Raw genomic sequence first — 27,797 nt, forward strand, 5'->3', positions numbered from 1 at the left:
CTTAGAGCACATGGCACTTGGCTGTAAACTACAAGGCTTGGCTTTAATTCATGCCATTGGATCAGTGTGCAACCCTGAGTAATTTTGCCTGCATTTTGGAAATGTCAAAACAGTGATTCCATTTGCTTTGGTGTGATAATTGTAAGTATATAAAAAGGATTTAAATATTGTCAACAGGAAACATTTTTTGCATATGCCAATGTGCTCTTTAATTAAAGCTGTTTAATGTCATATTATTCCATTTAGGGCAGCCCTGTGCAGTTTAAACAATCTCCAGAACATCCTTATAGGTTTTGTTGGGGTACTGCAGTTTATCCCACATCACTAATGCATGCATTTTAATTTAACTGATGGCTCATATTGTGCCAGTATGAGTGTGTAAGTGTGTGTTATGATAGAACAGTATTGCATTCAGGATTGACTTTTGCCTTGCACCTTCCTCAATAATGGAACAAGAAGATTCAGCAAGTGATGGATGGATGGATGGATGGATGGATGGATGGATGGATGGATGGATCATCTTATTGATTAGCATCTATAAGATCCAGTATTATACATATTATGATGCCTATCAGAGAATTATATATAAATAGCCACATTACCTGCCAAAAACAGGTAACAGAATTCATTTTATAATGTTTGAAATGTCTTACCCTACATGTACCATAAGCGCCTTTCCTCGGTATCCTCATTTGTCTGAACCTCTTTTGCCAGGCACTCCCTCTGTCAGGCGTGTTCTTGTAAAGCCTTCTTTTTAGACATGAAGCGCCTTGCTAGTCTCCCTTACATCTTTAAAGTTGCTATCTTTGAAAGCGGCTCTCTGCTTGCCTCCTACGCTTTTACTCCTCCTCATATGTCTCTCACTTGCACTTCCTCTTTCGATTGAATCACCAAAGCCAAACTGGCCAATCAGATTGCTCGGTGGAACCGAACACAGCCACAAATCAGCATTTTATTACATAGGAGATAATAGGAATTAACTAAACAATATGTATAATATCTTTCAAGTCACACCTGATGCTAGCCTATTTTTTTCAGTTTTTTGATGACAGGACATCATTTTACAAATGCTGACAAAAATGTCTATTTTGAAAGCAATACAAGAAGTATTTAAAAGCAAAAAGTTGATTTACGTTTTTCTAAGAATCACAGAAATCTTTTATTATGTGTTGGGTCTATTAAAAAAGCTTCATTTTGTGATACAAATACATTGTTACCCCTTTGTATTTTTTCCCCTCAGGTAATCAGACGTGGCAGCGAGGAGGAAAAACTTCTGTGTCTGGTTAGGCAGAGAGCTGGTCACCACTGCCAGAATGCTGTGGTTGTCATTCTTATTCTGGCATGGGAGGGAATACCTCAAGTCGTTGCTGACACTCTTTACAAAGAGCTGACTGAGACTTTGCGGAAGTACGGCTCTCCCACAAGCAGACGGTGTGCACTAAATGAAGAGTAAGTTGCATAATTAAGCTTTTTCTAACTACTTATTTCACAAAAATATTGCTCAGTAGTCTGTGTTTTGTGAAGGTTTTATACTGAGTGGCATGTTGACACCGTTAGTAGCTTTTGATGACAAAGTAATCACCCATCTTCAAGGAACAAGGATTGAGGCTGTAGTGTGCAAATGGGAGCAGAAATGTCTTACAGAATATGGTTATGAGAATCTTTTTCTGAATTGATGTACAGCAAATATGGTGTCTTAAAAAACTGGGTACTGAAGCCTCTTCTATTTTAACTTTTATAGATAATTTAGAAACAAATGTGTCAAACACGTTAAATACATTTTCCAATGAAACTAAATTAAGCGGATCAGCAGATACCCTAAAGTCAATAAGACATTTGCAAAGGTACCTATGCAAAATGTAAATAAGTGCTAAATGAAGTTTGATGTAAATTTCATCACATAGCAAGTAAAACCTGTACACCTGCATACACAATTTTAGTGTAGAGTTAGAAAAAAGGACTTATTTGTCTTCAGAACCGGACAGTTTACAACTTTGATTAAAAAGTCTAATAGGCTTCTGCATTATATAGGACCCCTGCTGTGTGACATAGCATAGCAGTACTGGAAAAGTACTGAAAAACCCAAATTTAAAATGGTACGGTATTAGCATTTTGGGGTTTTCGGTGCTGAAAGTATATGCCAGCTTTCCTCTCAAAACCCCCATCTCAACTAGACTAGACACTTAATATTGCAGTACCTCAGTTTTGTAGACTTTATGAAACAAAACTACTTGCTTCAATAAGGTCGGGCCTACACAGGGGATTCCCTCTTATTGCTTTGATGTAATTGGGACTTCATGGCTAAGGGAGGGAAGCTCTGCATAGCGCAATGCAAACAGGGAGGCGAGCCATTGTGTGGCGCATCCAAGAAGGCTGGCGTAAGGTGGGGGGTTTTGGGGTCATTCATTATTTGCTTCAGGACTGTTTTGATAGCATATGGAACTGAGGTCTGAAAGCTGGTATTAATATCAAAGTTAAAATTTTAACACAGACCTAACACTAGTCAAATGACTTTATATTTAAGTTGTAGAACTCCCTAGGTGATTACTACCTCTGGAATATTGTCTATTGATTTGTTTTCCATATTTCAAGAATCCTACAACAGCAGTAAATTAAGTCTGTAGTAGGGGTACTAGACAGACTTTAGGATTGTGGGGCTTAATGGAAAGACTAACTGTGTTAGTTGGCTTTGCCCCAGGACTTTTTCTCAGTCAATGGTCCTCGGTTATAGTGCTGTTGGTTATTTGGATCTATCAGAAGTACAGCAAACTTTGTAACTAACTAAATACTTTATAGTATACAATATTTGTATTTTTTTTACCAGGGGCTAATATTTTTAGTTCAATTGAGCTGCTTACTGTTGAACATACTACATACAACTACATAATAGTCCTTGGTGGAAAAACAGCATCACCTATAGAAAAAAATCACACTTCATTCTGTTCAGTCGTGGTTTGGCTCCACTGGTTAATTTGGGATGCGTTTTTGTTTTTTCCTCTTTGTTTTTTGTAAATGCAGATCTGTGATTGGTATTGCAAACTTAATGATGACATGCAGGTGGGCAACAGTTGTGGCTTTTTCAAAAACAAAAGGCTATGCAGTGGTTCAAAATGTAATCGGTTTAGCTCAGATTTATTATTACATATGGTGGACACAGTAAAATGAAGCACACACTTGGCTAAGTGCATCACACCACCACTGTCCGACTACACAAATCTCAATGTGTAGGTTATGTCAAATATAACATCACAACTAGGTAATGATAAACAAGACGTTATGTTTCATGTGAGAGTTTGCAATATCGAAACTTACTAAAAACAGGTATTTGGGTTTGGGAGTTACTGTAATTTTTTGGAAGGGGGGTGGGGGTTGTAGAAAGAAATGAAGGAAGATTGCTCCTTATGGGTTTGGAAACACATTTAAAGGTCCAGATTAAAATAAACAGGGGGGGTGTCTTTTGTAAATGTAAGAGACATATTCTAAGATGAGACAAAAAGACGTACTCTGAGATAAACAATGTAGTTAAGCAAGACAATGAAATTGCTATCCCTAAGTGGTTGAGGAAAATAATGCACAATTGCTACCTACCTCAGTTATTAAGGGGATAAGGAAGTCACCTGTCACATGTTATTTTAAAATAAATTAATTAGCAAGAACATAGGGTCACAATGAAAGAACATCAAGGGTATTTCAGAAATAAAAGAAATATTTCTTCACACACAGGTTACTTCTTTATGGCTAAAACTAGTACCTTGGACATAAATGTTGATATGGCTTTTGTTGGATCATTTTATGTTTAAAGGAAGTTCTGAACCTGCTTTTTCAGAACATTGTTTTCAGGCTGGGGCGCCATCTTTGTAGATTTAAAATTTTTCCCTTTGCTTTTGTGGGGTTTACTTTGCTTAGTGCAAGTATATCATGCCATGTTGAATGGTAGCTGGAAATCTCCTGGTGGGGATGCAGGCATGAATGAGCCCCCTGGTTGACTGGTATCTTTGCGGTCAGTTGCTACCTACAACTACTAAGAAAATGTCTTGTAATTCTGTATTGGAAAATCCATCTTCAGACTGATGGATTGTTTTACAATGTCATATTCCATAATCAAGACTATTTGTTTATGTGTTTTCAAGTGCTGTTTTTGATGTTAGCTATGGACACTGTTAGATGTGCAGCAGCTCTCATTTTGGTTATTTTTTCCACTCTGTCGACCTCCACCTCTCGATCGTGGCGGAGAAAATTATAAGGGGGCCCCAAACCCCTCCAACATTAACCCAGGCTCTTCAATCACAACATGTAAATAGCAGTATAACTCAACGTCTGTTTCAAATAGTGGCTGTTGATCAAATAGTAGCTGTTGAATTTCTAGTGAGGAAGCCGCATACTGTGCTTGGCTGAATGGCATAAACAAATAAAAACTGTAAACATCCAATAATGATAATAATATATGCTCAAATTTCACTTGATTCTTAATGATTACCTGTTTCATTTCAAAAGAATGCACTTACCAGTAAAATTGTGTTTTGCAATGACGATCAACAAAAGCCAAGTCACTAGGAAAAGCAGAAGAAAGCAGGAATTAATGTAATAAAGGAATGTTTCACTTGTGGACAATTGTGTATAGAATTGTTCAAGAGTAAGCCACTCCAGTAATCTAATAATATTATTATCACTTGATCCCTTTATCAAAGGCACTTACAACATTTATGATACAATTAGTTACGTTTCTTTTATTTTTAAATTGGAGTACAGGCAGGTGAAGTGGCATGCTCATGGGCACACTGTGTCAGTAGTAGGATTGGAATCCACAATTTCAAGGTTGTCCAAGGTCCAAAGCCTTAACCCCTACACCACACTTTCTGCCAATAATATTAGTAAAAAAAAACCTCCAAATGCTTTATACAGAAAAGTACTAAGTTACGTTCTACAAACCATAATCTACTCTACCCTCTGTTAGTTCCTAATAGAAACTAGGCTTTCTACCATATCTTACTTGTTTTTGATTTTGGTTCAGTTCTGTTTATTTCAAGTCATTATACTAACCAGGTTCTATTACTAAAAAAAAGTTATAGGAAATGGATAATTATAAGTGTGAGAGAATGATATACTCAATAGTAAAAACTGAGTTTTTTTTGGGAATAAAAGTGTATGGATTGAAATTTAGATTTGCCAAAAAACACTGAAAATATATGCAAAAAGGTCCAGAAACAGCCTTATTTTCTAAGGAGGCCCAGATACTTCAGCACTGTTGGAACATTTCTGCCTGTTTCTATAAATATCTGACTGTTGTTATTATTATTGTAAGTCTGTTAATTGTTGTTACAGTGTCTGTTAATTATCATGCATGCTCCGTTGAATGAGAAAAAGAGAAAAAAAAAAAAGAGTCCGGATATGGTTCCTGGCGAGAACAGGAAAGTGGGGAATGTGATGTTTTTTTTCCTGGGGTCTCTCTCTCTGGCTATTCTCTGAAGGAGTGTGAATAAAACGCTAGTGTTTATATTTGGACCCTATTTTTACTATTCTCAAGTTCAGTTGTCTCAGACATACTTACATTATGTATAGTAAATGTGACACCATAGATTCCCCATGGGTCCAAGAAAGTATCTATCTATGTATCTACTGTAATGGGAAAAAGTGTGACATGTCAAAGTGTTTTGATGCCAGCCTGGAACCCCATTGAATTTATACAAAAAAAATGACACAAATATGAAATAAAAAGGATGAATCAGTAGTCCAGTAAACATAAAGGGATCTCTGTTAAAAACCTTTGCTCCCTCCTGAAGCAGGGTGTAAAATGAAAGACGACTTCCAGTCTGGTCTGCATGTTCTTTAAATAGTGGAAAGACCGGAAAGGGTAGAACTTCCACTGATGTGGTGGAAGTGACATCAGGGAGTGCCAACGATTTCCTCCTTCACTCTAAAGGGAAATGGAAAGGTGGTTACCGACTATGTCGACTCTTGACCAGAGCCAGTGATGTGCTTCCTTTGCTTGTATGTTTGACACTATCTATCTATCTATCTATCTATCTATCTATCTATCTATCTATCTATCTATCTATCTATCTATCTATCTATCTATCTATCTATCTATCTATCTATCTATCTATCTATCTATCTATCTATCGTCAAACTTATACTAAACTAAACACTGCAGGTTCTGAAAGAAACTAAATTAAAACCACAAATTAAATGATACATTATGTCTACATGTGCAACATATGCATCCAGTGAAGAAAATACAATGTTATCATAAAGTAAGGTAAATGCTTTGTATAATTGATAATCACAATGCTGTTTATTCATGAACCATGCCAGTTATCTCCTTTTGAAATTTGGTATATATTAATATGCTTATATATTTAATTTTAGCCGCACTTGTGCCTGTCAGGGCCTTGATCCAGAGACTTGTGGTGCATCCTTCTCATTTGGTTGCTCATGGAGTATGTACTTCAATGGCTGCAAGTTTGCTCGCAGCAAAATCCCTCGTAGGTTCAGGCTTCTGGGAGATGATCCAAAACAGGTGAGTTGAATTGAATTAAATTGAATAAATGTCAATACAAAAGGTAAAGGAAACATAAATACTAGTAACCACACATTGCTGCATGTTGTGCACGATGTATCACTTCAACAGTGGCAAATTGTTTTTCTTGTGCTTTAAAAGAATCTTCTTTATTTATCACTGTACAATCTTTTAATTTGAGTGTAGATGAAATCTTCAGCCAGTTTGAATGTACGTGCATGTCTGTTTTGGACTCTGTTGCTCCATTTAAGAGTAAGCGCTACAAGTATTAGTCAGAGCCTTAGCTTAACAAAACCCCCTGTGCTCTTAGACATGCATGTACTATAGATGTGCTGAATGAAGGTGGAAGAAAGACAACTGGCGTATTTCTTGAGGCATTTAATTTAATTATTTAAGAGAATATCAGAAAGCAGTCAAAGATGTAAAGTCACATTAGCTCGCCATGCTAGTCTCAAATAATTCTCATAGTCCACAGGCTTTATTCAACACCATTAACACTATAGTTAGCCCAAGTGATTCAGGCAGTTTCACAGCATCTCCTAATATTTGTGAAGACTTTTTAAACTTTTTTTGTAAATGATCACTGCCATTCAATCATCTATTATTTTACCTGTATATGATCCTTCAGGACCTCCAGTGTGTTCGGCTATTTTTGATCACTTTCAGCCCATTTCACTGCTACAGTTAAATGAACTGCTTAAATGCCTATGACCCTATAATTGTACTACTGATATTATTCCCCCTCGTTTACTCAAGAAAGTTTTTGATACTGTTGGTCTGAGTATTCTTGCCTTGATAAATGACAGCTTGTCTTCAGGTAATGTCCCAGCAGCATTTAAATATGCTGAGGTGCAGCCTCTGATAAAAAAGCAGAATTTGGATCTCTTTACTCTGTCCAATTATAGACCTATTGCTAAATTGCATTTTCCTGCTAAGATTGTTGAAAAAAATTGTTCTTGTCCAGCCTGAAGATTTTTTAAATTAAAATGGTACTTTAGATGATTTTCAGTCTGCACTTTAAAGGTTTATAATGATCTTCTTTTATTAACTGTCTCTGGTGTTGTTGCAATTTTGATTATGTTGGATCTTACTGTAGCATTTGATACTGTGGATCACACAATTGTCTGATCACGTTTGAGTCAGTATGTGGGGTTCAAGGTATTGCCCTTGAATGGCTTAAGTCCTATTTAACAAATCATAGTTTTTCTGTATGCCTTGCTGATTCTTCTTCCTCCTCATCCCCTCTTAGCTCTGGTGTTCCATGAGTCCCCATTCTTGGTCCTGTACTTTTTACTCTTTACATGCTGCCTCTAGGTTCCATTATTAGGAAATATGTTTTTTCTTTTCACTGTTATGCTGATGATACTCAGCTTTACTTGCCACTTAAAACACTGCAGGGCAGTTCAGCGCCCTGGTTACACAAGTGTTTAAATGAAATGAAATCCTGGATGCCAATAAATTTTCTTCAGCTCAATGAAAAGAAAACAGGAATATTGCTTTTTAAAAATGCTGAAACTTCTCTAAACAGTGCTGTTGGTTCTCTGGTATCATATTAGAGGCCTTATACCCAGAACTTGGGGATTATTTTTGAGAAAACTTTTAAATTCGATAAACCGATCAATGCTGTGGTTAGATCCTGTTTTTATCAGTTGAGACATTTATCAAAGGTCAGGGCCTTTTTATCTCAAAATGATCTCGAAAAAGCAGTTCACGCGTTTATTCCCTCTAGGTTAGATTACTGTAATAGTCTGTACCTAGGGGTTGATCGGGCATCTTTACATTGCCTACAGATGGTGCAGAATGCTGCAGACAGTTTTTTAACTCGCACTTGCAAACATGACCATATTTCTCCAGTACTCGCCTCACGTCATTGGCTTCAAGTTCATTTTTGAATTGATTTGAAAATTTTGTTATTGGTTTCTAAATGCCTAAATGGACTTGCACCCTTTTACCTCTCAGATCTTTTAAAAATTTACACCCAAAAGAGGGTACATACAGTAGGTCATCTAGCCAGTTGCTCCTAGTGGTGTCTAGATCAAGGTATAAACAGAGAGGAGTCGGGGCTTTTTCAGTAGCTGCTCCCTCTCAGTTTACCAGAGTATATCAGAGCGGCCCCCTCTTTAGTCACATTTAAGTCATTACTAAAGACGTGCTTCTTCACACTGGCTTTTGAATCATTGATGAGTGAGGCATCTTTGTCCTTTCTTTTATTTTCATCTGGCAGCTAATATTTTAATTTGTTTTAGTTTATTTTATTTACATTTTATGTGATAAATTTATTTATTTATGATTGTACAACACTTTGGTCAGTATTGGCTGTTTTTTAAAAGCGCTTTATAATAATAAACTTGATTTGACTTGACTTGACTAATCAAGTCACACAGGCCATGTTTTCACCCATTACATCTTAATGAAATGTAATTTAAGGAAGTAGTTTAATTGTGTAAAATTATTTCAAAGGCATAGACTTTTGTTTACAGTCCTTTGTGAAATTCATGTATTCATGAAGTTTCCATGTCTAAATGCTTTATGAATTATTTGTACACTATTTTAGTGCAGTTAATGCAAAAAATGTCAGGTACTACTGAAAAAGTTAACATGATGTATGTTGCTTTCGTCAAAACATATAAAATATTTAGTGAAAGCGATAAGTATACTCACGATTAAAATATTTCCAAACTGTTCTTGAATAATAAAAATAAATAAGAGATTGGCAAATAAAATACCGTCATAATTAGGTCATGAACCAGAGTAACTGTGTGAACATAAAATCTGAAAATTAATAAACAGCCAATTAGGAATATTGGCAAATATGCACCGTAAAGGTTGGCACTTTGGGGTAATGGTTAGCCCTACTGCCTTTTCAGCCAGTATGGCCTTGGTCCCATTTACAGTGCAGTAACTATCAATATTAGGTGTGCACATATGTGCCAGAGGACTTTCTAAAGATACTCTTCTAATGAATTCCATATGTTATTTGTTAAGCTAATTGGCATCCTTAAAAGCAGCTCAATATGAGGGAGTAAGGATGCATTGATGAATATGAATGCAGAGGACAGACATCACATCTGCCATCCATCCAGTGCTGCTAAGACAAAGCCAGCAGCCATACCACCTGCATTTCAGGTAACAGGTAATCCACCTGAAGTTAAGCATGTTTGGTCCCTGCCAGTACTTGGATGGGGGACCATCTAGGAAAAGGTTTAGACTATTGCTGAAAGAGATGCTGGTGAATCCAGAAGGGGGCTCTTACCCTATGGTCTGTGTGTGGATCCCCATGCCACAGTGCAGTGACAGAGACTTTGTGCCGCTAAAATAGCTCCTGCTTTCAGATGTGTCTTAACATTGAAGTCCTGACTTTCTGTGGACATAAAAGATTCTTGGGCACAAACAAAGTGATGTTATTAGTAAATTTCCCACCACGCCCTGGTCATTCTGCCCCCCCCTAATCATCCCCTGTCCCTTACTGGCTAACTATCTCTCTCACCCTTTCAAAACCTAATAGCTAATGTGTGGTGAATGGCTGCTGTTACATCATCCAGGTGGATGCTACATATTGGTAGTGGTTGAAGTGGCCTATGAAGCACTTTTCATAGATTAGAAAAGATCTATATAAATGTAATTAGCTGCTTTGAGACTCTGTAGTAGACAAAGATAGATGGGCAGGGCAGGATAAATTATAAAAAGAATATAGTGTTGAAAGAATAACTGGAAATTGATATGGTGGGAGAGGCACTTCTGTGTTTTTTAATCATATTCAACAATATTCAGCAATTGCACATATACTGTTAGACTAATGTCCACTGACAGAGCGTGTACAGCTTCACAGAGGACATTTATACACAGAGAGGTCTGGCTGTAAAGAGCTTTAATGGCCTGTTCTCCTAATTTGCTAAAGGTAGGAGTTTAAAAAGCCACATTCATAAAAGGAAACATGACAACTGAGTCAGTGTGTGGCTCTGCTTAGTAAGATGAAGAGGTGGTTATTTTATTTGGAACTTGCTATATGTGTGTAATTTACGTTTATGAATAATGATACATTATTTTGTTAAGAGTCTTACAGAACAAAATGGTGTATCCATAAGAAAAGTATTATTAAGAGATATTAACCAATGCACTGGAAGACAGTCCTTGATATTGTGAAAATATTTTTTTGTATTATTATTATTGCTCTTGTCCATGTAGTGGGTGCAGTGGGTGTTGTGCTTAATCTTGTGTCATGCTGAGAACACCCACAATATTAAGAACTCATGTGCAATGCCCTCAAACAGCAGAAAGATTAAAATAAAATGAATTTACTGTAAGTTTTTTGTATAAAAATCGACCCATTTAGAAATACAGGCCAGTCTCTTGAAGAAGCATGTGAGATACCAATGTGTTTGCAGCAGTCTTTTCTCAATTGATATTCATGCCAGGCCAGACAGATGCTTAAGTGGATTCAAGGTTCACGTAGTTAGACAATACCACAAGCTTACTACTATGATAAGTGACGCCGAGCTCAGTTTACATCTTCCGTTGTCCTCACTTGGCACATGATATGATTACCATAATCAACACAATAGGGAAATACACAAAATGCATGTGTGAATATTGTATGTTATACTTGGGTTTGCGTATTCTCTAAATGTAAGAACTGAAATAATGTCAAAATCAAGAATTTGGCTTTTTAATAAAAATAGCAGGATGACTAAAATTGCTAGATAAGTTCTTTCATTGATTTGTTTGATGATTATGTCCATCCACTCATTTAATGAACACACTTTATTATTATAATTATTAATAATAATAAATGTTATTTATATGGCACCTTTCTCATTCTCAAAGTGCTTAATTCAGGCTTTTAAAGAACTGGAGTCAATTTTGAAAGCACTGGGAACAAGGCAGAAACAAATCCTGAAAAAACCTCCAATCCAATGCAGGACAATCTTGTATAGAGTTCTTTTCATGATGAGAATCATTGTGAATCATTTACAAAGCAAGTTATATTTTAACTTCTTCTTCAGTTGCAGTGTTCACTGTCACAGGGTACTTACTGTACAAAACATAAGTGTAGGAACACCAGGAATGGTCTGTACAAAACAATACAGTTTGACAATGCCCTATGATTGGTTGGTATCCTCTCTGCTTTGCTCCAACTGCTGCCTGAAATAAGCAGGTATGACAGTCTCTAGTATCCCATAGAAAGTTATTTGCTGTTTTGTGCCTGGTGGTGTTGACATACAGTAAGTTCCTGTTTCCCTGACGTTTTAGTAAATGGGTGACTCTTTCATAGTAGGCACAATTAGAGTGTTTCAGAGAGCAGCCATTTTTTCATTATCCTGTATATATAATATGTTTTATATACTGTACTATTCTGAAGCAACTTACTAAACAATCTTTATTTTCTACAACATTTTCCAATAGAAGCTACTGTATGTCAATATTAGTTCAAAGAACACTTCAGTAAGGCTTCCTTTATTGAAGGGATACAAATACAGTATATGAAGATTCTTAAATATCAGCATTAATGACATTATAAGCAGTAATTAACAGAATAATTTATTTTCATTTTAAACTTTAATCTAGACTTTATGTTCATTTTAAAAAATAATCTAAATTGTTCTGTTGATTCTAGAGTTCCACTATATGAATCATTGAGATATGTTTCATAATAAAAAATGTAAACAACTATGGCAGTAAAGATGAAACTATGAAGTAGTGTCAAGCATTAATGCTTCAGCTAATAAACTGTTGTAAAGTTGTTATAATCTGTTAGTGATTGTAATAATATAGAGGCCTAAGTACCCTTAATTTAAAAGGGAATTACAAGGCCACATATTATTTGAAACATATTCTATTTAAAATGTTTTTTTATCATATTCCTTAAATCAACTCTTATTTATTAATATTCATGACTATAATAATTGTATATATTTTTTAAGGAAGAGAAACTTGAAGGTAATTTGCTGACCTTAGCTTCGGATGTGGCACCAATTTATAAAAAGCTGGCTCCCCAAGCATTTCAGAATCAGGTAATGATACATGTTGAATTCATTTTACAAGTTATTTAATATGTGTAAAGTTATCCCCATGTATTTGTGTGTATATATTATAAAAAGTTAAATCAGACGTAACACAGTAGCTGCTTTTTTATGAGCTTTTCCACAAGAACTTGCATGCATCTTAACTGCTTTCATGGGGCCAGTGACTTCTTGTCTGTGTTTTCTGCTCAGTAACTCCTAGTGGATTCCAGCCCACCTTTACCTGCCCCCTGTGGGGTCAACACAGATCCTAAACCAAATCTTAAAGTGGGCATTTGTATCTTTGTGGGCGGGTACTTATCAGTACAAATTTCTATAATGAAACTCAATTCATTCTTAATTAAGGAGAATAAATATGTCCTTGTTTAGAACTATCTTTAAAAAGCATTCTTGTGAAAAGAATTTAAATGTAAAGAACAGCATCAGAACTGTCGCTGTATATATAAGATATGATTCAGAGCAAGACTTGAATAGCAGTATGGTCAGACATACTACACTCCAGCAGACAAACTGACATCAACAGGACAGACCTTTTGCTCAGGAGCCACACCAGAATTAACCAAAAAGCAGCACAAAAATGCATCCAGACAATAAATACATTAAGCATTTTGAACACCACAATGAGCACTGTAAGCATAATATAAAAATAAAAGAATCAAATATTAAGTTAATTAAATGTCATACTCTATAATAATTTTGTATTCAAGATCAGAATAGAACATCACTAAGGCAGACAAAGCCTGCACATACAGTATAAGCAGAACAAACACCGGGCTGGCTGTAGGATGTACACACAGCTGACAGAGATGAAATGACAACTCACCACATGTGGAGTTCCCTATGTATTTAGTATATAACTTGTTCAGGATTGTCTATGCCCACACCATCCATTGAGAACAAACTTTTGATTTTCTGACACCCAAATCTTATTCCTAGCACTTGTTAGCTGCATACTATTTCCATTCACCATAAATGCAAACTCTTCTGCTGTAATAATGTACCAGGAGGCAGAGCTTTGTCCAATCTTATCAGTAATAAAAGTTGTCAGAGTGATATTATACACTTTCAAATATCCATACTGTAATTTCTGAAAAAAAATGCTCTCTGCTGTGTAATTACCAATGATCTACAATAAATGACTTTGTATGTATGCACCAGATCCTACCTAAAATAATACTGAGTTACCACCAGCACTGAATATCCATTCTGGGCAAGAAACATAGTCATGATTGGTAGAAAAGAGGCTTTCAAGCAAACAATATATATATATATATACTAGGGGGTTCCCCCCTGCTTGCTTTGCTCGCCAGCTACTTCACATCTCTGCCACTCGCGTTGTGAAGAGGAGTGCTGAGCGCACCCCAAGGAGAAGCGGTCACTCCTCTGAAACCCCCTCTTAAACGGTGATACAATGGGAAACAAATACAGTTTTTTTTTTTTTTACCTCCTCTTTGCTCGATCAGCTGCTGGATTGCTGCTGTGCCATGTAATCTGCATCTTGCACGGCGCTTCGAACATTTAAGAGCCTGTACAGCAACTGTCCTACTCTTTGTTTTTTATTTCTGGCCCCGGATGTGGTTAAATCTCTTGGCACAAACTCTCATCTTGTGGTACGTGAGTTCTTGATATTTTATAGTTTATAATTTAAAAATGGAATAAGAATCTGAAAATCTAACAACATCACATTAAAGTTCGATAAAATATGAAAAGAATGATACCAAACATATATATGCAGGTTTTAAAATAAGCCGATTTAAAGCATGACAAAAACCATGATATTAAAACATCACTGTTGCACTTTTAGGCTTAGGATTTTATATTATATATATATATATATATATATATATATATATATATATATATATATATATATACAGTGCATCCGGAAAGTATTCACAGCGTATCACTTTTTCCACATTTTGTTATGTTACAACCTTATTCCAAAATGGATTAAACTAATTTTTTTCCTCAGAATTCTACACACAATACACCATAATGGCAACATGAAAAAAGTTTACTTGAGGTTTTTGCAAATTTATTAAAAATAGAAAAAACTGAGAAATCAAATGTACATAAGTATTCACAGCCTTTGCTCAATACTTTGTCGATGCACCTTTGGCAGCAATTACAGCCTCAAGTCTTTTTGAATATGATGCCACAAGCTTGGCACACCTATCCTTGGCCAGTTTCGCCCATTCCTCCTTGCAGCACCTCTCAAGCTGGGAAGCGTCGGTGCACAGCCATTTTAAGATCTCTCCAGAGATGTTCAATCGGATTCAAGTCTGGGCTTTGGCTGGGCCACTCAAGGACATTCACAGAGTTGTCCTGAAGCCACTTCTTTGATATCTTGGCTGTGTGCTTAGGGTCGTTGTCCTGCTGAAGAGCGCTCTGGAGCAGGTTTTCATCCAGGATGTCTCTGTACATTGCTGCAGTCATCTTTCCCTTTATCCTGACTAGTCTCCCAGTCCATGCCGCTGAAAAACATCCCCACAGCATGGTGCTGCCACCATCATGCTTCACTGTAGGGATGGTATTGGCCTGGTGATGAGCGGTGCCTGGTTTCCTCCAAACATGACGCCTGGCATTCACACCAAAGAGTTCAATCTTTTTCTCATCAGACCGGAGAATTTTCTTTCTCATGGTCTGAGAGTCCTTCAGGTGCCTTTTGGCAAACTCCAGACGGGCTGCCATGTGCCTTTTACTAAGGAGTGGCTTCTGTCTGGCCACTCTACCATACTGGCCTGATTGATGGATTGCTGCAGAGATGGTTGTCCTTCTGGAAGGTTCTCCTCTCTCCACAGAGGACCTCTGGAGCTCTGACAGAGTGACCATCGGGTTCTTGGTCACCACCCTGACTAAGGCCCTTCTTCCCCAAACGCTCAGTTTAGATAGACGGCCAGCTCTAGGAAGAGTCCTGGTGGTTTCGAACTTCTTTCACTTACGGATGATGGCGGCCACTGTGCTCATTGGGACCTTCAAAGCAGCAGAAATTTTTCTGTAACCTTCCCCAGATATGTGCCTTGAGACAATCCTGTCTCGGAGGTCTACAGACAATTCCTTTGACTTCATGCTTGGTTTGTGCTCTGACATGAACTGTCAACTGTGGGACCTTATATAGACAGGTGTGTGCCTTTCCAAATCATGTCCAATCAACTGAATTTACCACAGGTGGACTCCAATTAAGCTGCAGAAACATCTCAAGGATGATCAGGAGAAACAGGATGCACCTGAGCTCAATTTTGAGCTTCATGGCAAAGGCTGTGAATACTTATGTACATGTGCTTTCTCAATTTTTTTATTTTTAATAAATTTGGAAAACCCTCAAGTAAACTTTTTTCACATTGTCATTATGGGGTGTTGTTTGTAGAATTCTGAGGAAAAAAAATGAATTTAATCCATTTTGGAATAAGGCTGTAACATAACAAAATGTGGAAAAAGTGATGCGCTGTGAATACTTTCCAGATGCACTGTATATATATATTGCCTGTTTATATTATTTGTGAATTCAAAAGCATAGAAGATCAAACACAAAAATAAAATTGTAAACTAAAAAGCCTACAGCTTATCAGCAATAAAGGAAAAAGAATGAAAAGCATGACCCAACTTATTTTGACAAATAAACTCATGTTGTCCCATAGGCTTTGGTTATACATGGCTGCTTACCTTGTCCATTCTGATTAGACACTGATTGCACTTTTCTCCCTGATGTATCAGTGACTGCATGCATGTTGTATCCAAGAGTAAAACCAGAAAATGAGTATAAGCTAAGCTCTTTAAAGCTGAGCTGTATTGTTAAATCTATGAACATATCTAATTTCCCATTGGGATTAATAAAGTATCTATCTATCTATCTATCTATCTATCTATCTATCTATCTATCTATCTATCTATCTATCTATCTATCTATCTATCTATCTATCTAACACAGTTCCATTTTTGTTTCAAATTTGCCACCAATAAACAATATATGCCATGTTATACTTTGGACAGTTTTAGATGCAGTATATTAAAAGACATTAATGTGGCATTATTTTATCTGCATGAAGACTTGATTTCTTAAAGAATATATTATATATATATATATATATATATATATATATATATATATATATATATATATATTTATAAATGTGTCATTCATGTGATTGATTGACAACCTGACCTGATCTCCAGTGCTCCATGACTCTGAATTGGATTGAGCAGGTTTGGAAATGTTATGTTTCTAAAAATGTATAATTCCATTGTTTGGAAAAAAAAATTTTGGCAACAATTTAGTTTGGGTACTTGAAAAATGCATCTATTACTGATTTACTGTTATGTAACAAGACCTTAACAAAGCCCTTCATAACACTTATAAAACATTGCTTTGGAGAGAAGAGACAGCTAATTTAGTAGATGGGTTATTCGTCTCTGTGCTGTGTGGCATATTGACATGATGGTAAAATGACTTGTTAATATGAAGGATTCACAGGTCTTATATTAAATAGGCAATATCAAGAGAAATGTGTTTTAGTTACACCACCTCAGACCACTCCTAAGTGACATTTTGTTACAGTTCACATTGCAGAGATGAATAAACACTTTACTGATGCTTTGTAAGCGTTATGAAGACCTAAAGTATTTGTTAAGGTCTTGTTACATAAGAGTAAATGAGTAATAAATGCATTTTTGCAGTACCTAAGGTGTTACCAATGTTTTTATTTGGGAACTTAAAAATAATACCCACCATATTGCAGCTTTGACAATGTTTGGTATGGTTTGGTCTAATCTTGTAGAAATCTTCTTTGCCTTTGTTTACAACATGCATATCTTTCTCAAACCTGCTGGATCCTATTCAGTAGATGTCAATGTATACAAGTCAAAATATTTTTAAATACATTTTACTCACATGAATAATGAAGCGTTGATCAAGTATTTCATGTTGTCATGTCATCTGTATTTCGAGAGCCGATGTACAGTATTTTTGCCAAGCAGACAATGTTGCCTCCAGCTTTCTAAGGCATCGGTCTACAGTATAAAGCTCAAGTTCAGTCTCCACCGCTGACTAACTGTGCAACCCTGAGTGAGTTGCTTCACCTGCAAGAATTCACACTGCATGAATGAAGGAAACAAACAAACTGAGCATTCATTATTTGTAAGTTGCTTTAGAGAGAAGCTAAATTAGATCTCTACATACACACATTGGACAATAAATGCAATGCATGTGTATAAACACATGCAGAATTCTAAAAAATCATACACAAAGGCCGGTTATCTTAAACATATGCTCCATTTAAACATTAATGTTTTTGAGTCTGTGGTATGCCTGGCTTGAAAATTATAATTTCAGAGCTGGCTGTTTATCAGCTCTATATAATTCCTTTCCTCTCATTTCATTTTTTGAGTTTCCAATATTTACTCATAGAGAGCTTAGATTTGGGTGTTTTAACATATTTCAGCTAACAGTTCAACCAGCACCAGACTTAATACAGAAAAAAATAATAGTGGTGGAACAATTAAAATCTCTTTAAATATCCAAAAGGAGACAAAAAAGCATGACAAACATTTCATTTAAGTGTTTATTTCATATTGACAAATGTCTTCTTTTTTTCCTACCTTTTAGTCAAATCTTGAAACTGTGTGTCCAGTAGTAAGCAGATTATCATCGTAATTAACTCAGTGTCAGTTATTAGACTCAGCCTTATACACTGCACATACTAACTCAGGGGTGGGCAGATTCAGTCCTGGAGGGCCGCAGTGGCTTCAGGTTTTTGCTCCAACCCAGTTGCTTAATAAGAAGCCCTTATTGCTCAAGTAACACTTCAGCTTCACTTTAGTTGTCTCGCTCGTTAAGATTTTGAACCCTTATTGCTTATTTTAGTCTTAAACAGCTGTATTCTTGGTTTTTAATTGCTCCTAATTAGCAATACCATGCAAATGACAAAAGAGACCAGCATTTCTCCATTTAGCTTGTTTTCATTTACACCTGTGTGTATTTATCATGCACTATTTGGTTTAATTAAATACTTGGAAGGAAAGTGAAGAGAAAAAAGTAAAGCACTGAGAATTACTCGTCTGTTTTAGACTTCAAATCATTTGGATGATATCCTTAGAAAGGAAAATAAATCTAGGATATGAGAATGACCTGACATGGCAGAGTTAAAGCACTAGTAAGCCATGAAATTAAATAATTGACAAGGATTGGTTTTTAATTAAGCAACTGGGTTGGAACAAAAACCTGCAACCACTGCGGCCCTCCAGGACTGAATCTGCCCACCCCTGTACTAACTCATAGTAAAACGTACAGTTCTCTGCAGTTCATATTGATTTCCCACTATGTGTTTTTTTTTCAGGTTCAGTATGAAAACATTGGATCAGACTGCAGGCTCGGTTTGAAAGAAGGCAGGCCATTCTCAGGTGTCACTGCTTGTGTTGACTTCTGTGCTCATGCTCACAGAGACACCCACAACATGAACAATGGCAGCACTGTCGTATGTATTTTCTGTATGGTTAGATTTTTGCTGCTTCCACCCGAGATGTTTTTATGGTTTTGAAGAGTTGTCTTCTTATTATGTATATAGTCCCTGATTTATGAGAAGTAAAAGTGGTTAAAGTTTTTTATAGGGAAACACAATTCTAGCATTTTTCAAGGGAGCTTTATAGTATGATTGAGGCATATAAATTATTTAGATAGATAGATAGATAGATAGATAGATAGATAGATAGATAGATAGATAGATAGATAGATAGATAGATAGATAGATAGATAGATAGATAGATAGATAGATAGATAGATAGGTAGGTAGGTAGGTAGGTAGGTAGGTAGGTAGGTAGGTAGGTAGGTAGGTAGGTAGGTAGATAGATTTATTTATTTTTAAATAAATAAATACATAAATAGACAGATATGTAAATTGAAAAATAAGTAAATAGCAGATGCAATAAAAAAGTAGATAGAAGATGCAATGTGAAAGAGATCAGAGACTGTAAGGTGGTGGCGGGCAATAGTGTAGCTAGACATTATCAATTGGCGGTATGCACGTGCACAGGAGAGATGAGGGGTACATCAGGAAAAAAATGCTGAGGACGATAACGCCAAGCAAGAGGAAGGCCAAAGAGAAGGTTTATGGATGTGATGAGGGACGACATGAAGGTAGTCAGTGTGGCAGAAAATAATGTACTTTGTAAAAGACAGGGATAGATAGAGACAGATGGTCCACTGTGGCGACCCCTTAATGGGAGCAGCTGAAAGAAGAAAAAGACAGATAAGTAAAAAAATAAATATACACACACACTTTGGTCTGAACACACACCAGAATAACCATCAAGCAAGAAAAATAAAAAGAAAAAAATTTCTGAACTGGCTGTCACAGTCATAGTGAGGCATTATGCAGACGTATTGCTGTTGGTATAAAGGAGCCCCCGTAGTGTTTCTTGACACAGTTCTGCTGAATAATTCAGTAGCTGAAAGCCCTCAGTGTTAGTGTGTCAGAGAGAGGATGTGCAGATGTGTTTACAATGGCACTCAGTCTTGTCTTCATTCTCTCCTGCACTATGACCTCCAGGGGGTCCAGACTGCATCCTATAACTGAGCTCTCCCTTTTAATTAGCTTGTAAATTCTGTGGGGTTTTCTTGAGGTGATGTTACCAGACCAGCACACCACAGTGTAGAAAATCACATTGGCCATCACAGAGTTAAAGAAGATGTGAAGGATGTCAGTCCTCACATTAAAGGAGTGCAGTCTCTTAAGGAAAACGAGCCTGCTCTGCCCTTTCTTCTCTAGTTCCTCTGTGTCCTGAGACCAGTCCAACTTGTCAGTAATGTGGACCCCCAAGTACCACTTCTACATCCACTCCTTGAACAGTCACCGGACATAGAGGCTCTTTGGTTTTGCTGATATTAAGGTGCAGACAATTCTCTTTGCACTGAAAAACAAAGTTCTCCATCTGACTCCTCTCCTGTGTCTCATCCCCCTTATCATTACACCCTATAAGTGCAGAATTATCTGAGAATTTATGCAAGTGACCGGAGCTGGTGTTATATGTGTAATCGGAGGTGTACAGACTGAAGAGAAAAGGAGACAAGACTGTTCTTTGTGGTGCTCTAGTTTTGCTCACATCCGTGTCAGAAACAACCTGTTAAATGTTCTTCTTATTCAACTAACTTGAAACAGTTTCATAACCTATTACTGTTACACTATTTTCTGGCCAGATACTTGGTAGTATATGGAAACGTATGCAGTAAATTAATTACATACTTCTATAGCGGTCATAGGCTGCAATACTAGAATTTCCACACCCTACCCTGTCTGTAGTTTTTGTGATAACCCATTCAATTGTGCTAAACATAGTTTAAAGTTTCTTTCAGCATCACTTCTATTATAGCTTTTTCACTATTAAATAGCTTTAAGAAGAGACATTGCTGGTATGTCGACTCAATTAGCATAGAGTCGGAAAAACTGTAGGAAGACTCATAACTCCTAGAAATGAGAAAATGTCCAAGGTGGTGTTACTACTGTTAAGACTTTTTGATCATCACAATCACTGCAATATTCTTCACCTAGGTTTGCACTTTAACAAAAGAGGATAATCGATCAATTGGGAACACCCCTGATGATGAGCAGCTACATGTCCTCCCTCTGTACAAAATATCTCCTACTGATGAATTTGGCAATGAGGAACAGCAGAGGGATAAAATGCGAAATGGAGCAATCCAAGTTCTGTCTGCGTTTCCGCGGGAAGTGCGCCTGCTGGCAGAACCCATGAAATCAGCCAAGAGAAAAAAACTGGAAGCAAAGAGAGCAGCAGCTGAGAAACAGAACAGCCAGGAGAGGAAAGCAGCAACACCCATGAAGCACAAAGATGGCAAAGTGAACAGCATCCCTCACAGTCTAAATGGTAGAAGCTACCTTGCCTATTTTTGCAACAACTAAAAATTTTGTAATAAATTACAATACATGGTGTTAACTGTGCACACTAAAAGCTTTTTTCCTTGTAGCTGGGCAATAAGGGGCTGAATTGCTTTGTATGTAAATGAGTCAAGTAAAACATAGAACAATTTGTTTTATTTGACATTTCAACAAAAGTCAGTGTCGTACATATTACTGAGACATTTGTTATATATGTAAAGAGTCACACTATACACTATTGGATAAATTCATGTAGAAGACTAACATCTGCTTTTAAAAGTCACAAATGATGTACACCTTTACTGATTACTGAACTTTTAGAAAGAATATCTGCATAGCTAACTACCAATCGCCAGAAAAGGAGTCATCATGCTTAGTTAAGCTTAGCATAGAGATCTGAAATCCTATTCTCTGCTGTCAGCCATGGAACATTGCTGCAAAATATCTGTTTGCAAAGTGTATAAAGTACTGTATGGGGAAAGTAATGTCGGACATTTTTTTTAATCACTGGTGGCTTGAAAACAAACAAAAATTCTCATATTTAGTGCTGAAGTTTTTGTTGTTAAAAAACACCAAGTCACTATACTCCACTATTACACAACAAAATCCCCATCCATAGAATGTCACTGTACACCATGCTTATGCAACAAAATCCCTAACACAGGCCACACTCAACAAGGCTCACTGCAGACAAGTAGCTCTGCTGCCCAAGTCTCAACTGTACTCATACGGCATTGCAAAGCTTGGTTATAACTACCTGAACCTTTTCAGAAGTGGCTAGCTCAATATTTAAAAATAAATGCTATGACTTTTTAAATTATGTTTCTGGTGAAAGATACTGAATAATAAATGAAAATGTCATCATTACAAACAAGTAGGAAAGGAATGTGAAAGTTTTGTTAATGTCTAATTTCTATAAGCCTTGTCAATATCACTCTGTTGGAACAAATTCTCATATTATTCATTTTTACACCAGTTGATAATATAGCAATATGCAGAGTGCTCCAAAAATGTCAATACTTTTGAGAATTCTTTTCTTTCCTCTGACGTTAACAGCAATGGAACTGGGATTGATTTTAGAGTAAACAAAAAAGGTAGCTGCATGGGTGGAGGTTGTTCACTTTTCAGTCTTATATTATTTCAGTCAACTGCTAACTTTTTGAAACATCCTGTAAATTATGTTGAAAAGAGAGTATATTCACCTAAAATGTTCTTAAATGCTTAAACTTATTTAAACTTTGTGTTGTTGGAGTTTATAGTAGATTACAGTAACCCCTTTTTCACAAATAACAAACATTTCTATTTTTTGTCTTTAAAAAAATAAAAAGTACGAAAAGGTCTGAATTCACTTGCTTATTACATTACAGTAAATTTAGAGTATACTTACAATAAGGATGTAATACATAAGTTCAGGGCAGAAAATCCTCTGGTAGTCTTGTGTAGGTTGCACATGGGATGGACAGGCATCCCATCAAGGAGATACCTTACCCAGACTGGAGGCCCTAAGTGGACAGAAGAGCTTCCTATCCAAGAGTGGGAAGGATGTCATATCCAGACAAGGTTCCCCAAATGAATGGACGGACATCCCAGCCAGTAGAGAAGATGGTTCTTTACCTGGGAGGGAAGCTCCAGATGAATAGACAGGCCTCCCGACCAGACATATGTGTAACACCAACCTTGGCCGGGATAGAAGAGGAGGACAGGGAAGGACTGTCTCTTGGGGTTGTTAATTACCCCCAGTCACTAGGTGACAGCAGCCCACGATATCAGCGCACATTTGGGAATAAACGGAATGGCAGGAACTGTAGTCAGGATCCTGCTGGGATCCATGGGTGCCGTAAAAGGGTACATCAGGGAGATGTTCTCCCAGTTATGTGGGACTTCCCTGTGACCCGGAATTGCTTCCAGCAGGCAACAGCCCTGGCACCTATAGTACTCCCGAGTCCTCAATTAAAGGGACCACACTGCCGTGTCCAGGTGAGTCGGAGTTGGGGCGAAGATGAGCGACACTCAACTGGAAGAGAGCAGTGCAGTGGAGACGGGTGGTGTTTGGAGGAGAGATAACTTCTGCTTTGATGCTTTCGGTGAGGTGTTTGTGGAATAAACACCCATTTATTTGAACCCAGAACAGTCTTGGAGAGTTCGTGTTGGGGTTTGGGGCTCTCTGGTGCCCCCAAGCTTTCACACTTGGGAAAAAATATTGGATATTGATTGGGGGCAGGTTGTTAATTTGAAAAAAAAATCCATTCTGCTATACTAATGCACAAATAACAATAAAATCTCAAGACAGTTGTCAGTCTACGTAATAGTGGCTTTCCTCATACAAACTCTCAATGTTCTGACCCTAAGACATTATGCAAATTCTCTCAAAAGTAGTTAGATTACTTCTATTAGTTCTGGACTAGGGGTTTGAACTTCAACTCCGGGGTACCACTGTGGCTGCAGGTTTGTATCCCAATCATTGAGTTAGCCTCACCTCTAAATGTTTAATTAACTAGCCTTTTTTTCAAGCCTGGTTAGTTTGATTTCTGACTGGCTCTTTCTTGGGTGCTTCTTTTAGTGCAGCAACTGAAATGTTACTTTAGATCTAGAAATAGTACAAGGATTAAGCTACAATTACAGATTTACAATAGTACCTTATGTTTTCTGGCAGGTTTCAAAGAAGACTCATTGGATAAACCAGCATCATTCCAAATAGACCCTCAGGACTACTACAGTTCCTTCAGATTACAGCGACATGGAAAACATCTCCCAGGAAATTGCAGTCCTGCCCCATCTTATGAAGCAAACAAGGTGTATCCTTACTCTTCTGTAATGCCTAATTCTGGTATGGAACCGCTTCCTGGCTTACATCAAAGATTTCCTGCTCAGTATGGGTACATGGGCCTCTCTGGTAATTCAAATTATACCCCTCCCTATGTTAAATATGGTGATTTGGATGTAGCTGTGAATGGCTATGCCCATGCCGTACCAGAAGAGAAGAAGTCTTTGAAGCCGTGTTTAGTTTCTAGTGATTCTCCTGGTAAGCTTGGCTCAATGAATCCACTCACCAAAGTCGGTGAGAATGAGAAGTTGCCATTAAGGCAACCACCCAATGTTAATAGCAAAGTGGACATGAGTGAATCACGCATATCAACTCCTCTTCCTGAAAGGGTGTCTCTGCTGTTTCACTCAGAGTCACCTGAGGTGCATATAAACAGACCAAATGGGTTTCACAAAATGCAGCTAGGTAAAGAATACCCTCTGCCACAACTTGAACCAATAGATAATACCAGCAAAGTACACAATGGGCTAATCCCTGACCCAGATGTCCATGAAAACGTAGGGCATAAAGCAGAAGTGTGGTCAGACAGTGAACACAATTTCCTTGATGGAAATATTGGTGGGGTGGCTGTTGCACCATCCCATGGTTCAATCCTTATTGAATGTGCCAGGCGGGAACTTCACGCAACTACTCCAATCAAAAAACCAAACAGAAACCACCCAACCCGAATTTCCTTAGTCTTTTACCAGCACAAGAGCTTGAATGAACCCAAACACGGGCTGGCCCTTTGGGAAGCCAAAATGGCAGAAAGAGCAAGGGAGAAAGAAGAAGCCGAAAGACTGGGCATCAATGATATAAACAGCTCTAAACCTCCTAACAAAAAGGTGAAACTGGGCATCAGGGACAAGGAGGACATTGTGCAAGAGGATCATGAATTGGTGCAAATTCCTACTCGTAGGGCAATGGCAATAAGTAGGGATGGAGTAATTACTGTATCTTCATATGCCCTGACTCAAGTCACAGGCCCATACAATCGCTGGATTTGACTTTTAAGTGGTATTCTTGCTGCCTTACCTCAATGCTTTAGTTCATATCTTGTGGTGCTGTTCACTTTTTTTTTTTTTTTTTTTTTTACAATTTTTTTTCCTTTATGGTTTTATATGGTTTTCATCTCAACTGTCATTAGGTTTCATTTTTTGTGGATTTTTAACTGTGACAACTGAAAAATTATGTATACTTTTAAGGAATGGTGCTCAACGCACATTTTTTAAAATGTGATTTTAACTATTTTATATACAGGTCAAAAAAATCATGAACAAATGCAAAAAATATATATATTTATTATGGCAACCTGGTTTCTTCAAGGTTAGTCTTTTAAATCATTGAGTTTAATATCCAAGGATTTCATTTCTGGTGCTTTTGAAAGGGCCTGTTTACTGCAAATGTATATTACAGTGATCTATATTCACTCTGTAAATGGTGAATCTTAATTTTAAGCTACTATATATATTTTATGGATTTTGTTCCTCACCTCCTCAGGTTGAGTAACAACTGTTTTTTGAATGACTTTTAGTTAAGTCATCAAATGAACGTTTATACATAACACAAGTGTTATTTAAAATAGTGGTCTGCTGCCACCTTTTTTCCCCAGGAATTACTAAGATATTTTTGTGCCAATGTTTTAGTAGCTTTCAGTCCTTGCCAAATTCTTTCACACCTGCACCGGAACCTGGGCCTTAATCCACATTTTTCTAACCTGGGCTCTATGTAGTGTGGGATCCCTTATGTGGGTGGAAGTCATCCCATATTATTTTATGGGTTGACTTACATAGAGCAGTGGTTTACACCCGCAGGCAGCCCATCATTTGTTTACATATTATTTGTCATCTTTGTAATCAATCAAACAACAACCTTGGGAAGCATATGTGACATAGAACTCGTCAGAAATGCACTAATAATTGCTGAGGGTTCATTTTTAAAATTAATTATCCATTTATCCCTGAAGCACATCAGAAATATATTCTAGTTGCTAGGCATTTTTAGGAGCTTTTGCATGTGCTCTTATCTTAATGTGAAACATTTCATCAATGTAGTTTGTACCTGGGTGGAAAAAAGGTGCATTATAATCTGGGTTGGAGTGGAGTGCTAGGGTGAAAGGATCATCACATGAAATGACTCCTTTCATCCTCTGTGTCGACTTCAAAAGGAATATTCAATATGTTGGTTTTAATTTAATTTCAGTAATGAAGGAAAGGTACATGTTTTCATGCATTTTTAATTTTTTTTTCTCTTTGTGGAGGTGGTGTAAAATATTTCTGTTCTATACATGTATATACAAACAATATATCTGAAAAGCACTTTCATTTTTTAATAACTTGAAATAGTTCTGAATCTGATTTAAGTATACCTTAATTGTGAATATGTTGGTCATTTTTAAGTTAAATATCTCTTAGCAAATTTGACATGTTTTGCTCTTTTTGGCACAATTTTAAGTTTTATCAAATAATGTGGATTTTTTTTTCCAGAATCATTGTAACTGGGCTGTAGGACATGGTGATAGATATACATATTTATGTCCTTCAAGGTTAATTGATGGTATGTGATCCATTTTATGAATGTTAGCAGAATATCTTTAAGGTAACATTGGCAAAAAACTAAACAAACGAAATGTATATAATGAATGAATTATACAAACTTGGGCTTTATTCATCATGGCAGATAAGACATGAATAGCTTAAAAAATCAAGAAAAAGATTACTGTGATATCAAGTATGCTCTCTGCAAAGTATTTTAAAGAATAAGCTTAAAATTAAGAGTGACTCAGCAGTGACAGTCACCAAAAAACGGCCTACTTGTATTTTTGTTTTTGCACATCTCTCTTGATTTTCCAGTTAGTTAACGTCTATTTTTATGTCACTTTGTCAGTGATTACTTGCACCTTAATTACTGTGTATCTAAAAGAGAAGAAACAGTGAAATACTGTATATTGTGATGTACGATTCCTACTGTTAGAAAATGTAACACTCTGTGCAGTAACAGGTCGAATGAATATGTTGTGATAATGGCACATTCTGTAGTACCACAAGTAAGTAGTTCACGTGAATTCAAACTTATTTTCCTTCAGAAACCAATTTTGCTTAAAGCTTCACTGCACCGTACTCTACAATATCGATAACAAAAAACTATTTGTAAACCATGTGTAAAACATTTCACTTTTTGTTGTTCTGTCTGATTTTGTTCATTTGATTATTATAATGCACCGAGGGCTGAGGGGGGATCTGTCCTAGAGAGCAGCAGTGGCTGAGTTGTACCTTTAATTTCACATGTGTTTTGTTGATTGGCAAAACCAGTTGACAAATACCTCCTGCTATCTGATTTCCAGTCATATACAGTAAAAAGAAACATGGAGCCAGTAGCCATTGCTTACACTTTGAGCTCTGTTGTGGTATTCTTTTTAATCTTCCCAGTTTCTTCTGAACCAAACCTTTGCCTTGAGTTTCTGGACCTTAATAGTAGTTTACACAACGATATCCTCATCACAAAAACTGATTTATTTAAACATGCCCAGTAGAGATTATTAATCTGTTAGTGTGTTTGGATAAGCCAGGCAA

At 36.9% G+C, this 27,797-nt stretch overlaps 1 protein-coding gene across 1 annotated transcript in view; it reads left to right on the forward strand.

The window, feature by feature from the left end:
- Positions 1 to 27,575, forward strand: part of tet1 (tet methylcytosine dioxygenase 1) — a 226,208-nt gene extending 198,633 nt beyond the window's left edge. Inside the window, exons 7-12 of the mRNA XM_051923345.1 lie at positions 1,241 to 1,449; positions 6,367 to 6,517; positions 12,439 to 12,528; positions 18,870 to 19,007; positions 21,078 to 21,411; positions 24,076 to 27,575. Coding sequence (XP_051779305.1) covers positions 1,241 to 1,449; positions 6,367 to 6,517; positions 12,439 to 12,528; positions 18,870 to 19,007; positions 21,078 to 21,411; positions 24,076 to 25,232 — 2,079 coding nt within the window. The 3' untranslated portion in view covers positions 25,233 to 27,575. The remainder of the gene's footprint in view (positions 1 to 1,240; positions 1,450 to 6,366; positions 6,518 to 12,438; positions 12,529 to 18,869; positions 19,008 to 21,077; positions 21,412 to 24,075) is intronic.
- Positions 27,576 to 27,797: the final 222 nt, after the last annotated feature.

The sequence above is a fragment of the Erpetoichthys calabaricus genome, chromosome 2 (genome assembly GCF_900747795.2).
Source record: "Erpetoichthys calabaricus chromosome 2, fErpCal1.3, whole genome shotgun sequence".
Classification (NCBI taxonomy): Eukaryota; Metazoa; Chordata; class Cladistia; order Polypteriformes; family Polypteridae; genus Erpetoichthys; species Erpetoichthys calabaricus.